We start from the raw sequence: 14,028 nt of genomic DNA on the forward strand, positions 1-14,028 counted from the left end.
TACTGCGGTATTATGTTGTGACAGTATGTAGGTCACTGTAGTATGCTGTTGTTGTAATATACCGGGCGATTTTTAACCCGATAGTGTCAAGGGTTCCGTAAAGCGGAAAATAGGAAGGTCTCCTAGGTGGTAGGAAGGCCACCTAGGCCACGCTACCTTGCAATGACATCAAAAACTGCACACCGGACTGCCGATAAACTTCCCACTGTAACAGTTAAATTATTGACTGGTCGCGAGCGGTTGCTCGGGAAGAGTAACCTGCGTCTCACAAACCTCACTGATGGCAGCAACTCCCATCGCAGGGCAGTGGCGCATCGCTTAAATGTTGCACCACTGCGCCAGGAGTGGTATGAGGACTCCCCGCGATCTGTGATTGTTAAGTACAGAATGACCGTGTCTCCGAAGTGATACGCAAAGAGGACCCAAGACAGCTGCAAAGATCCGTTATCGCGATCCCGTCATACCCTTAAGGAGGAACTCAAGTGTCCCTTCTAGCAGTCTTGACGCCATAGGCAGCATAAGAGGGTTCTCGAATAGCTTCCGCCCTCACCGCTCGACCACATTGCTACGTGGCACTCGCGGTGATACAGGACGCACTGCGTCCGCCGCTATGCACGAGAGTGGCGCTGGTGAACACTCAGGGGTCGCTTACACTACGCATAAATACCCCCAAAAGAAAAGAGTGAACAGCATTTGCCGTAGCTCAGTTCGTACAGCACTGGACGTGAAATTCGGAGGTCGTGTGTTCAGACACCATCGGCATGTCGTTGTTTTTATTTTGCTTTTTAGTCAATTATCATTAAAAAAGAATTACCATATTAGTTTTTTGCTGACGAAGACCACAGAATAAAAAAAAATATACCTTATGCTCCTTGGTTTCGGCGACTGTTGGTTTCCGTCATGCCTTCCAGTTTTAGTGCGCCTATTACTATGCCATTTTTCTCGCCTGAACACTGAAGCGGCGATAGTACCATCGGTTGAAAAAGGCATTTCGTAATAGCATAGCATTTCTTGAAAAAGTAGTGACCGGCGACTATGAAGACACATGTTTACGCACATTCATGGCTGCTTTGTCCCGTCCCCAAGGCAGATAATTTCGGTAACAGTGCAACATGAACAATGACACATACTGCTGCAGAGGGATGTTTATTGTATTTGCTTATATTTAACCTTGCTCCAATTCGCGTATAGCTATCGCGATCGTATTCAGTCTTTGTTCGGTTTTCAGTCTTGAACCTGGTGTCATTTATGCAACGGAGTTACTGCACGTGTCTTTGTCGTATAGGACGATGCCTTGACCACAAATCTCGGCATGCTTTCGCAAGCACTCTTCCTTAATCGAGTCCTTCGCTTCATCCAACGCCCAGAGCATGCAATCTGAAAAGAAAACCAAAACCAATGAACGCACGCCTCATCTAGAAATGTGACACATGGCCAATTCTGACCCGCATAATTCGCGCTGTAAAATATTCGTCAGCGCGTGTGTAGTGGTCACCATAATCATGAGTCTAACTACGTCTACTTCTGGACAAGGACTTGGACCACTGGTCACGAATTAACTGTGTCCTGCGTCAGCTGCGGCAACCCGATCCCCGCAAACTTACCATTCTCATTCGCCCACTTAACTTCTGCCGTACCCTTGCTACGTTCTGCTCTTGGAACCCATTCCCTTACCTCAAGTAACGTTCAGCCATGTGCTCTCTATAATACGTCCTGTCTATGACAGTTTCGTTTTCTCAATTTCGGCCAAGTTAACATTACCTGTTGTTTGTTGCCTAATTCGAACTTCTTCTTGCTCGTCCTTAAACTTCCACTCCGCTGTTTTTTTGAGCTTGGCATATTTAATTTAAATTTGCCTCAGTTCATGTGATTTCGACGGACAACACTGCATTTTCAATATTAGAAACAATCCGCGCGCGTTAGTACGCCCGCCTCTTCATTTACAGTCTTTCAGGAATTGTTTTAGGTCGTATCAGGCATTTTATGAAAGGATTAATTGTTTTCTGCCGCTACGTAGCCATTCAGCGCGCGTATGAGTGTTTTTCTAGTAGTGCTTGGGACGTATTGATTGCATCACGCAAAGCATGATTTCCGGCCAAGGAATGGGTTTCGGCTCATGTTTGGTATGCTATTTTTTTTAAAATATAGTTGCATTCTGTATTCAGAAAAACGGCTTGTTGTGGCGAAGATACGGGAGTGTAAGGAATGTGATGGGGCTATCAGCACAACCCGTTGTGGTGGCTCAGTGGTTATGGTGCTCGGCTGGTGACCCGAAAGACGTGGGTTCGATACCGGCCGCAGCGGTCGCAATTCGATACAGGCGAAATGCTAGAGGCCCGTGCACTGTGGGATGTCAGTGCACTTAAAGGAGCCTCAGGTGGTCGAAAGACATCCCTTATGGTCTAAGCCGCTTTAGGACGCTAAACACAAGGAACCAAATCAATTCAAACCAAACTATCGACATAAAATCTTCCAAAAACCGCTGGAGTGGCCCTTTAACGTCACACATGTATTCTTCCTTTTCCATATCTTGCTGCGCCGTGAACAATTCCTTTTCAAACATTTAAGATAGCGACCACGAGAAGTACCAAAAAAGGCAAAGCTGGTACGGATAGAAAAAAAACAGTTAAGTGCAGTCGGCTGTGGGGATCCATGAGTGCACAGAGGAGACGCACTGAGAGTGCGCACCATTTACGGGACCTGTGTCATACTCCCCAAGCCTGTCCCAGATTGCGCATATATTAAGCGCTACTTAGCACCTTCAGAGCTGATCCAAAGCGTTTCGAGCATAATGAGGACAACGCACGTAAATTATGCGAACCCGTTCTACACCTGGATTGCTTAAAAAAAATAACACTTTGGACAGTGTTGAGTAAATGAACAAGACAAAATCAGGAAATCGAGAAGGCTGCATTTAATGTGAGGTAAAGCATTTTCTAACTTGCACGCAACTTGCACAATCTGCCCCCCCCCCCCCTTCCTCAGGGACTGCATTGTAGTGCTTTTTTGCAAGGTCCAACCTAACAGCTACCATAGATGCAGTAAAGAAGGCATATCTACGAGAAGGTAACAAGAGGTGAAGGTCTGCAAGCTCTCTGCCGTCTAAACGACACCTTATTTTTTATTATACGCCTGACAGTTTAGCTTTGATCAACCACAGGGTCATTGAAGAGCCGTTTGCAGGCATATTGATAGAGTCATTGCCAGGAATAATGATAGCTTATTCACATTTTTCAAAGTTACTGCAAACAAATGAGTCTTACGATGTCCACGGAAGTTGACCTCCACGACAGCACACGTCTTGAAGTCAGTGTAAGGGAAGCTTGCAACGTCAGGGTGAATGGTGTCTGTAAGACAAGAAAGAGGACATTTTGAAAGCCAGGAAGGATGCACCGTGTTTTGTGCCTACAGGTCTTTGTTGGAAGGCCTGAATATCATTCGAAAAAAAAAAACATACTCGATGGTAAAAGATCATCCTTCTAGAATTCTTTACCTTTCAGTGCACAGTTAATATTCGAATCAGCTGTGTGCCTTAAGTGTCGCAAGCATAGTCGCTATGAGCGCACTGAAGCATTCACTATTTCAGATCCTTGCGGGACACAGACAGCGTGGAAGCAGTCGGCGAAAACAGAGTTGTATAAAAAAAAGCTGCGCTTCCCGAATTTGCACTCTCTGCTGTTTTCTTTGGGAGTACGTAACTGTCAAGCCAATCATTTTGCAGTTCAGTTCTTCAAAAGTAAATTATTCAGGCCTAATTGGACGAGTAATTACTGCGCAAGAAATAGTAAGACCATAGCAAGTACATAGCAGGTCACTATCACGGCCAGAAACAAAAACATTAAAATTTGATTGTTACGAAATTAGGCACCATTACGTGAACCCTCATTTACGCTGTGTTGAAGAGAGCACATTCTGGTACTAAATGAACCCCCGCTACGGCTTTGAGTGGGGAGTGATTCGACCACGGTTCGTTAAAAGGTGCTTGAGGTAATTTATCGGTTATTAACGCTTCAAGAAACCTAAGGTATTACTAGATAAAAGGCAAACACTGATCGCTTATACTGGGAGACATATAAGCACATAACCACGTCTATGTTTCAGTGCATGCAGCAAATCTATGTGCTCAGGTAGTGTCACTTAAAGGGGCGATTTCAGCGTAGCCTCACAATGTTGAATAAATCATGCGAGGTAGAGAAGCAGTTTTACTGTGACAAATTGTAATTATTATTGCAGCGATGTAAATAAGCGCAACGAAGTTCCGAGCGTAACACCATAAATAACTGTAAAAGGTCACACACAAAGAGCGCGACGTCAAGAGAAAGTGACTCGTGATTTTTCGTCTTCAGTTGGAGCCCTGGATCAGCACTGCAATATCGTGTTTCTGCCATTGTGGCCGCGTGACTGCAGTTTCCACAGCCGGAAATGGCAGGCTCGTGTTGCAAAACACGCCTTTTTGAAATGATGATTCCGTTCTTTAATCGCCGAATTTTAAGTTTCGCGTTTCGAATGAAACGTAGTTGACTAAACCACCGCATTTTATAGCTCTTCCTTTGTCCCATTATAATGTGCATTAGGAATTTCATTACAGAAAGGATGGGCTGAAGCTTCTGTTAGGAATTGGGTAAGTTAGCGTATTCGGCACAATGGCATGCAAGGCATATTTTCGCAAGATCCGCTGCCTTGGCAAGAGTTGCCATAACGGACCGTGTGAATGTATCCCACACCCTTTGCGTATATGCGTACGCCATGTTGGGATCCCGCACTCATGCATAAATGATTAAAAGGAAACTCGGCGACGGTTAGGAGGTTTGTTTAACGCGACATTTCGCAACAGTAATGTGTGGCGGTTAATATACAGTTCTTCATTTAATTCTGTCTCGGCATCGGCGGCTCGAACTGCGGAGTCCTGACCTCTCACACCGTTTCCGGCTCTGGCGGCGCGCTTGGCCGCAGCACCGCAAGCCATTGCAGGGTCCGGGTCACCTATGGCGCAATTTGGCAGTTTCGGGCTGCCCAGATTATATTCAATACATCAAGCCCCAGCCTGCAGCGCAAGCATTAACACAGCAGGCTTAAACCAATAGTGAATACAAATTAACGTGTCTAAACGAGGACATCTGTATTTTTACACAGCTGAAGGTGAAAGTGTACAATAAGAGGAAAGAGATGCTACTTGGGCAGAAAAACCACACTACCGGTAACCGGACCTTGGCAGATTCCCCTCATCGGCCCTGTGAATACACTCGAAGGCTTGGATGCAGGAAAGGTATTTTGGTTGTCAGGAACGCATTTTGGGCATTCTGGATGAGAATGCGGACAGCGTGGAATCTTGATTTTGATCCTATAGAGGCAAGCTAGTTTTCATCCTCCATAAAAGGAGAGCACTTGCTTTTAGCCCGAGTATGCGGCACTCGTCTTTCATGTATACTTCCCTACTACGAAAACCACGTCGGGAACCATGTTCCCTAATATGTTTGCCAGAGTCTTCGACCCTCCGAGACAGAAGTACAGTATTTTTGGACATCAGTTTTGATTACGAGGCAAATGTGGAATATTGTAAGGTATTGTTATGTAAATACTAAATGTATTGGCGCATTTTTCGTATGCGTAGTAAAATCTTTCCTTTAAAGTTTGTCTATCGCTCATGTCGGGTAATTAACACTGGCCAAAAATCAATAGGGAACGTTTTAGCGTTAGCGAAAACGTTAACAGCATAAAAATGCAAGCTTGGCGAGGGGAGATCTGCGCATATATTCATTGTTATCGTGGAATCCTACCATATATTAAGAAACTGCGTTCGTAAACAACTTCAAGTTGAAAAACGCGTTCAGCCAGAAATTTTGGGTATGGGGAACCTAACAGCGGCAAGATATAAAGCAACAAGCTCAATATTCGGTTATAGCTTTTCTTGACAATGAAAAGAAAACTACAGAGGTGGAGCGTTTTTAACTGCGTCATTCCTCAGTAGTTCGGCCGCAGGACGGGCGGCCGGCGCGCTTTTTGCTGCGCGATTTTCACTTCGTGGCTGGTTCAACTAACGCCATATATGGAAGCTTCTTGTAACCGGACGTGCTTAAAAAAACCTTATAGATGAAATTGTCTTACCGCCACTCTATAGCCCTGCAAGTGCAGCAGTGGGTCTACAGCCGGACAGCCCGCCCTTATATATTGCTTGGACGCAGGGGTCACATCAAAACTCCCTCCTCGCCTTCATTAGATGGGCCCACCTTTCCTGCTTTATTTAACACCCACCCACTCTTCTTTTCTTTCTTTCCTCTTTTCTTCCCAACTCCCCTTATGCCCAGAGGCAATAAACAACGCTATCAGAAAAAGTGCAGTTATGTTAGAAACATGCCTTAAATAACAAGTATTACCAGTAGACTGCGTTTGAAGGAAAACATGTCTGAATCAGGATTATGTTCCGCTGAGTAGGAAGAGAGGGTGCGTTTAAGCTCTGTAGTTTTGGCTTCATTGCCAAGAAAAGCGGTCGTCGAGTACAGTTCACATTTTTGCTCATAGATGACGCCACAAAGTCGCGAAGTGTAAGCGAAGTGTCGGTCGGCACATGCTCAACTATGCTCTGGTGAGCTCAGAGGGCGTCACTGATCCGGACTTGGTGCTCTTTCATTTTTATTCACCAATGGCGCCAACGCTGACAACACGCCAAACCCGGGAAATGTGCTCTTAAGTTGTGTCGCAGAAATGAATCAAGAGCAGGTAAGCATTTTTATGCAAAAATCAGTTTCTTCTCCAGAAAGCGCAACGTGCACAAGAACCATAGGCAGGACAACACAGAGGTCGGTTGTCTTACCTGAGTTCACAACGACGCGAGCAGTATTAGGTGTGTCACCAGGCACATATTGGAATGTAGCATTCCTTCTGCAAATGAAAATATAGGCACGTGAAATTGATTTTCAACTGTGCATTGCTGATCCCCGTGGTGCTAAAACAAAAGTAACAGGAGCTAGAAATCTTAGCAATAAACTGTGTTAGACAGCAAAGCAGAAAGAATTGCGTTTAAAAGGACATCGAGGGGGCTTTTTTTTTGAAGTCGGACAGCCGAGAAGCCGGACTTAGGAGTTTAATTTAAGTGTTCTATTCACTTGTTTCCACCTGTTTGCAGGCTGAGTGTTTCCCCCGAAGGGGCCAGCGGGGTTTGCGGAGCCTCCCCGAGCACACACCCCTGAAGAAGCCGGGCGCCAGGCCGGGGGTGGCTTGTATCCATTTTTACCGGTGGGTGTCCGGCGGTGGGTTTCGAACCAACCACCTACGTAGTCAAGACACTTTTCCCAAGCATCTCCCCCAGAAGAGCCAAGCACCAGGCCAGGGGAAATCTTGTACCCATCAAAACCCGTTAAAAACTGGTGGGTAGCCGGCAGCACTGGGGATCGAACCCAGCACCTCCCGAATGCGAGGCGGATGCTCTACCACAAGGCCACGTTGGTTAAGATCGAGTCATGCATGCATATCAACAGATTTTGTACAGCGCTCACAAAGTGTCATCTACTTAAGGTTACAGAAAAATCTATGTTGATGAGTCCGGATGTGAAAAAGAAATGTTGTCTTTTAATAGCGCTGACTTGATGAGCGAGAACAAAATTTTTCCTTTTATTTCAGCACTGACAAAAAAGATGTGCCGCCACAGAGAACATCAGTGGAACCAAAAGCGCTATGCACAGACGTATACGCAAGGCGGTAGCTGTTTATCTAATGAACTGCAAATCGCAGCATTCAGTGTTCTTAGTTTTTCTCACCACGTAGCATCATTGCATTCTAGCGAGGCCCATTTTCTCAATACCGCTCCCCAATGCATGGGTCAGCAATAATAGGGTGGCGACATTTCCATATGCATTAGCAAATATAGCTTGATGTGCGTTCCTATTATCAGGGTACAGATGCAAGAAATACTGAAGGGAACACGCAAACTCCTGCTGACGCAAATGAAACGTGTGTTTGTGGCTTTACAATAAAAATGGAGTTCCACGATATCGCTCTTAAGACAGGGCGTGCCTTCAATTTTCAAAACTGCCACTGGCATGGCGGCAAAGGCTCGGATGTTCTTTTTCATACTGCTTTCATCTCTACTTTCCAAATAGAAGATAAATAATAACTGGGATCAGTAGAATTTAACAAAAAAGCATGTCATTTTTGAAACTGAAGGCGTAGTAACAAGGGTGCTGACAGCAATTGCAGGTATTGATGCTATTCTAGAGATAAAAAATCACATTACGCACTCGAGTGATTTCATACATTTTCTTGAACATGATGCGCTAAGAATGTAGTGTGCACAGAGTTTAATGTTCACTGGTTCGTTAAACAATGCTGAGGGCGCGAGATTTTGGAGATTATCACAATGTTTTTGTCACTTCCCACAACAGTACGTTTAACCTGTGAAGGAAACCATGGTTGAAAATTACATCTTCACATGAAGGACGCGGCTGCTGAGCAGTGTGGTTCCACTTCACTTTGGTGGAACATGCTTATGGAGTTTCTGCAGCAGTGACCACTTTAGGTGTGGAAGAGTGCTCACATGAACGGCGTGGTGTAGTCGCGACGAAAATTTAACGGTACGCGAGTCGGCGGAAAGACGTTTATTTCGGTTAATTTGCCTTATTCAGTCGCCTGAAGTGCGTAAAGGTATGAGGAGACGTGCATGATATTTCCCCTGGTTATAGAATAACACTCGACCGGGTCCCAGGCAGGGCTACAATAAACGTTTTTTCAAGAACACGCGTCGCATGAAATTTTGAACGCGGTAGTACTACATACAGACTCAAGTGCAGCGACTCGAAACAATTTCAAGTTCAGGCAAAGCTTCGAACGCTTCGGACTAGGTAAAAACAATAAATCTTCGCTTTGCAGGGTCAGAAGCAAAACAGCGAATGCAGGTAAAAAAGAAGGATGATCATGTTTACAACAGCAGCTTTACGAGAAGTACAAGAGAACGCGTTTTCGCTGCTTACGATCGTCTATATATCTGTGCGTAAGGTCTGCGTGCCTCTGTGATGGCTATGCTTTTTTACACCCGCCGCGGGTGCTCAGAGGTTATGTCGCCCGGCTGCTCATTAGAAGGCCGCGGGTTTCAATCCCAGCCGCGGCGGTCGCATTCCGATGGAGGCGAAATGCTTGGGGCCCGTGAGCTGTGCGATGTCAGTGCAGATTAAAGAACCCCAGGTGGTCGACATTTCCGGAGCCCTTAAACACGGTGTCCCTTATAACCTGTGTCGCTTTGGGACGTTAAATATGAGAAAAAACCAATAAACCAAATTTTGCATTCATATCACACGGCAGCAATACCGCAGTCGTAGAGTTTCCCCCCTGTTATATCCTCGAACTTGGATTGAAGGCATTATTTACGACAAACGTTTGCCCACGATTACTGTGTAAGCCTAACCCCCCCCCCCCTCCCCCTCAAATTGATTTCTTGGGTGCCCAGAGACTGTTTTGTGTTATTTGCGTGTAGCTCCACCACTTTTTCATATACTTCAAGGTGCCGCTTTCTCTCCAGTTATTAACTTTCATGGTCCTGCTGTTTCTATTACATCTTTGGGGTTTAGAATATCCATAATATTGTGTTTCACAATAAGTTTGCTTTCGTCTTGGCGACCGCTACTTGAGTACCTGGAACCGTCTGTGGTCATGAAGTCGATGAGTGGGATGGAGCGGCTACAGAATACATATGCACTTTCCTATAAGGGTTCTTTAAGCGTACTGTGCTCTCCCTACGCTTTTTGTTTCCGCATCATGTCTGCTTCGTGCCGGGTACCCAACCGTCTTTTTAACCCTTCTTGTTTTTTATTTCTTTGATTTCGCTCTTGATATTATATCTTTCCAGGGCACTTCTTAGTTCGACTCCATTGTAGATTGCACAATATGCTGCTATTATTTTCCTCAGGTTGTCGTCTTAGAACGCTTGAATCTTGAAATTCAGGTAGAATTTCCCCTGATGCGACATCAAATGTTAGTCCTCCTGGCTGACTTGTAGTGACACTGTATAGCCCTCGCCCTGGTTGTTTCCCCAATGGTGCATTTCGGCAGTGTGGCGTAACAACTGATGCACGCGAAACACCTTACCTTTTCTGGCCTTCTCCAGCGTTCAACGACCACGCGTACGTAGCTGACGCCTCCTTCGGGTCGTAACTTAGGCGCCATCCAGTCAGGCATTTGAACAGAGGGTCTGTGTTGGTGTCCCTGATGGCCACCGCATATTCAACCGCCGCCATCATCTGAGAAAGCGAATAAGGAAGAGAGAAAGGGAAATCCCGTAAGAAGAGAAAAAAGTCGTGCTGTCGTTTCTGGTGCCTTTACAAATTTCCGTTTTTTTTCTTGATTTTTTTTATTGAATAGCCATGGACACGGCCAGACCGTATCGGAATTGGAGAGGAAGCCTCGACAAAGACAAAACGTTCAAAATATTCAAAATAATGTTAATCACCTGGCGCGGTTGACTTCGCAGGCGCTGTCTTCATGGGTTAACGCTCAAGCATGAAAAGCGGCAGAGTAGAACGAAAGCTTACCTGCGTTAAGAAGCGTCGGCGCTAAGAAGCACCACACCTTTCGCTGTATTGTAACTAATGATTCCTCGTAAAACTGCCCTTGCGTAGTAAGGCTCCCAAAAGTCGTGGCAGGATACCCAGCACACTAAATATTTTATGATTATTGCTGCTTTTGCCTTTTCACACTCCGAGCACCCGTGGTATGGAATAAGTTTGTTACCCGACGGGACCTTTACTTTCAGCGTCCTGAAAAACGTGGGGATCCGTTCACGAGCGAACCGCCTGGTAATATTTAATGTTTTTTCTCTCGCCTTTTATGCGTAGTGTCTCAAACTATCGAAATATAAACCGAGTGAGACATTTCTACACTTACATTTTTTGAGTGTTTCTCGGCTTACGGTGTTGGAGATCACTTAATTAAGCTACGAGTTGATTATGATCGCCATGGCGTAAAGCAGAATTAACACACTGTAATGCTGCTTTTGAGTAGAAGAACACAGCCCATTTGTGGGGTGTTTGTGCACCGATGTACTGCTCAGCCGCACGAAGAGCGGCCAATTCTGTCCCGATGGAGGTTGTCCGATGCGAAGTTTGCTGGACAATACTGGTCTGTCTCGCAGGAATGACCACGACGTAGGTTGAACTTGTACCTGAGGCCGAACCATCTGTATACACATCAGTGCGGTCACTATATGCGGCGTGGAGTAGGTAGAGTGTCAACTGTTTAATGGCCGCTGTCGATAAGTTCGATTTTTTCGTTATGCCCAAAATTGTAAAGCGCACGCATGGCTCCCGCTGACACCACTGCGCAGAGGAAGGCCGTGGTGCCGGGGTGAACTGTGATGGGATGGACGGCTGGTGGGCTGCTATAACCTTTGAAAACGCTGCGTGTGGCCTTTGATCGGCCACTGACACAAGGTGGTGCTGGGGAATCCTTGTTAGATGCCGTATGTGGATCCACAGGGTGTCAAGGGTTGTATACGTCGGGAGCGGGTAGTCCTGGGCGATTGCAATTGTAGGAACTGTTGATGCGCTGCGAGGGAGACCCAGACATGTGCAAAGTGCCTGGCCTTGTATAGTTTGCAGGGCACGCAAATTCGACTTTATCTGCTTGAAAGCACTGGGGCACTAGACCCCAAAAATTCCCAAAAGAGTGCTCTATAGAGTTGCAGCATTGACAGAATCGACAAGCCCCATGATTTGCCGCCAAGAAATCTGAGCAGGCGTGTGATAGAGATTAGTTTTTCTTTAAAATGCTGCAATGCGGGCTCTATCATCAATTCCGTTCTATAACAATTCCTAAAGAACGATGAGATGCGCGATAGGCAATGACATGGCCGTCAATAGTTAGTGGATAATGAGTCATACTTTTGCGCGTAAATGCCGCTATAGCGCACTTCTCGGCTGACATGATAGGAGGAAGTTATGGTTGCTGCCCTCCGAAGTCTTGCTCGCACTTGGAGACGCGTCACAGAGGAGGCCGAGGTGCAGATGTCATCGGCATACACAGTGATATGGGCGGTATTAGGTAGATGATCCTGGAGTCTTATAAGTGTTAGATTAAATAAAGTAGGACTGAGCACTCTGCCCTGTGGCACGCCCAGGTAGGTGTAATGCACCGGTGAGGAGCCATCTCCACACATAGTAAAAAAATGTCCTTTTGGTCAGATACCTTTGGATCTACCTATACGTCCGTCCACCAGTTCCAACAGCCTCTGGCGCATCAAGGATGACCTCATGTGTCACGTTATCGTATGCACCTGTGATATCAAGAAAAAATGCCGCGCACATGCGCTTCTTGCGTTTCTGTTGCTGTACTGTACACTCTGGCATTGTCGGAAACGACCCAGCTGACGCTGCAGCTTGAGGGGCTCATTGCAGTGCCAACATTGTCCAGATACCGTTGACAAGAGCCGACGCAGCAAGACAACTTCGAATGCTGTGCCGAAGAGAGCTTTTAGCGTCATGGTCTTCTACTGGCAACTCTACATGCCGTCTGCACCGCCTAGACCCCTTACTTCAACTCAGTCTCCGTCCGGCCTCTCCCACTGCGATGCTACGCTGTTGTGTCGCCTGTGGCTGGGAGTGGCGTTCACAAATGCCTACTCCCACTTAATCGCAATGACAGACTCTCCTGCCTGTGAGGTGTGTGGGTGCAACGAAACTATAGAACACCTTCTTTTAACTGCCCTCAGGTTCAGCGTGAGCGTGCACTCCTGGCGGCAACACTCCACCGTTTATATCCTCGGCTCCTTACTGAAGCCAAGATTCTGGGTCCTTGGAGTAGGCCTTCATCGCAAACGACCGCTTTGAAGGCACTTTTCAAGTTCTTGAAGGACTCAAGACTGAGTGCAAGGTGGTGAACTATCAGTGTGTGCCCTGTGTACCCTGCAAGTAGTGGCCAACGGACATGTGGAAAAGTGTTCATCTCCCTTTGTTCTCTCCCCTTTCTATCTCTCCCTCCGTTCCCCTTCCCACGTGTAGGGTAGCATACCGGGCGCTGCCTAGTTAACCTCCCAGCCTTTCCGTTTGTGTCTCTCTCCCTCGGCTCAAGGCGTCTGTAGACTGAAAAAAAAGCAGAGTTGGTGGAGCATTCTCTTCCTTACCTCCAAGGCGTCCGGAGTGTCTACTTGGACATCGCTTGGTGCAGGAGAGGCGTTAGCCGTCCATGACAAAAGGAGAACCACGCCGAGAGCTAGAACAAGAAGCCTTCCAAGCGGAGACATTGTTGCGATTGAGGCACTGCCGGGAGAGCAGACTTTAGTGGAATTGCTTGAAGGCGTCCATATACCTCTAGCTTCTCAGAATGCTCCGTATCAATCCGTCACGCAGCATTCGGCGCCTTACTCAGGATGCTCGTTTTGGACGGTGTGCCACCATTTCCGGGAAATGTATTAAACTTATCGTAGCTGGTGATGTAGGAAAGTGAGCCCGTCGGCAAGGACATGTGGTGCAGGCAGATTACGGTGGCAGTGCAAAAAACAAACAAACTTGGCGCTACCTTGGGCTTTAAATTTAACGCTAAAGATGAACGCAGAACACGTGATATCTTTTGACCTAATTAGTAATACGTTTCAAAGACAACTTTTCGTACCATTTCTTCCCTACGGTATATCCATCCCTTTCTGCCAAAGAAAGTTTTTCTATAGTGGTAGTGACGGTAATAAACCAACCGTAGTCTGACGCAACTGAAGTTTGCAGTGAAGTTTCGCCCACAGCCACGACCGCCAGCCAGCGGACCTCCGCAGTAAACGAAGGCTGCGTTGTTAAATTTTGCCATGTCACTCGAGAAAACAGGCTATCAAAGGAAGGAATTTACCATGAACTCAAATTATAAATGCAATTTGAAGGATCTCATTTGTTTCAAAGCGAAATATTAAACTCCTCCTTTCATTTACTGCTGTGATTGGTTAGCAGCGTTATGTTACACTCTGGGGCAAGGACTTTGTTAACACTTTTTACCTGTTTTGTCTTATATTCAACTACAGCTATTCGTTTTAAAGTACCTAATGTGCTCTGTTACATCACAGGT

At 46.2% G+C, this 14,028-nt stretch overlaps 1 protein-coding gene across 1 annotated transcript; it reads right to left on the reverse strand.

Moving 5' to 3' along the window:
• Positions 1-1,139: 1,139 nt before the first annotated feature.
• On the reverse strand, positions 1,140-13,275 carry LOC144097268 (uncharacterized). Its single transcript, XM_077630010.1, has 5 exons — positions 13,103-13,275; positions 10,075-10,226; positions 6,812-6,879; positions 3,264-3,347; positions 1,140-1,377 (listed from the first exon to the last, which is right to left on the reverse strand). Exons 1-5 carry the CDS (start codon positions 13,220-13,222, stop codon positions 1,247-1,249), a joined length of 555 nt encoding a protein of 184 aa, XP_077486136.1. The 5' UTR covers positions 13,223-13,275; the 3' UTR covers positions 1,140-1,246.
• Between the last annotated feature and the right edge of the window lie 753 nt (positions 13,276-14,028).

This window comes from Amblyomma americanum, chromosome 7, assembly GCF_052857255.1.
Source record: "Amblyomma americanum isolate KBUSLIRL-KWMA chromosome 7, ASM5285725v1, whole genome shotgun sequence".
Taxonomy (NCBI): domain Eukaryota; kingdom Metazoa; phylum Arthropoda; class Arachnida; order Ixodida; family Ixodidae; genus Amblyomma; species Amblyomma americanum.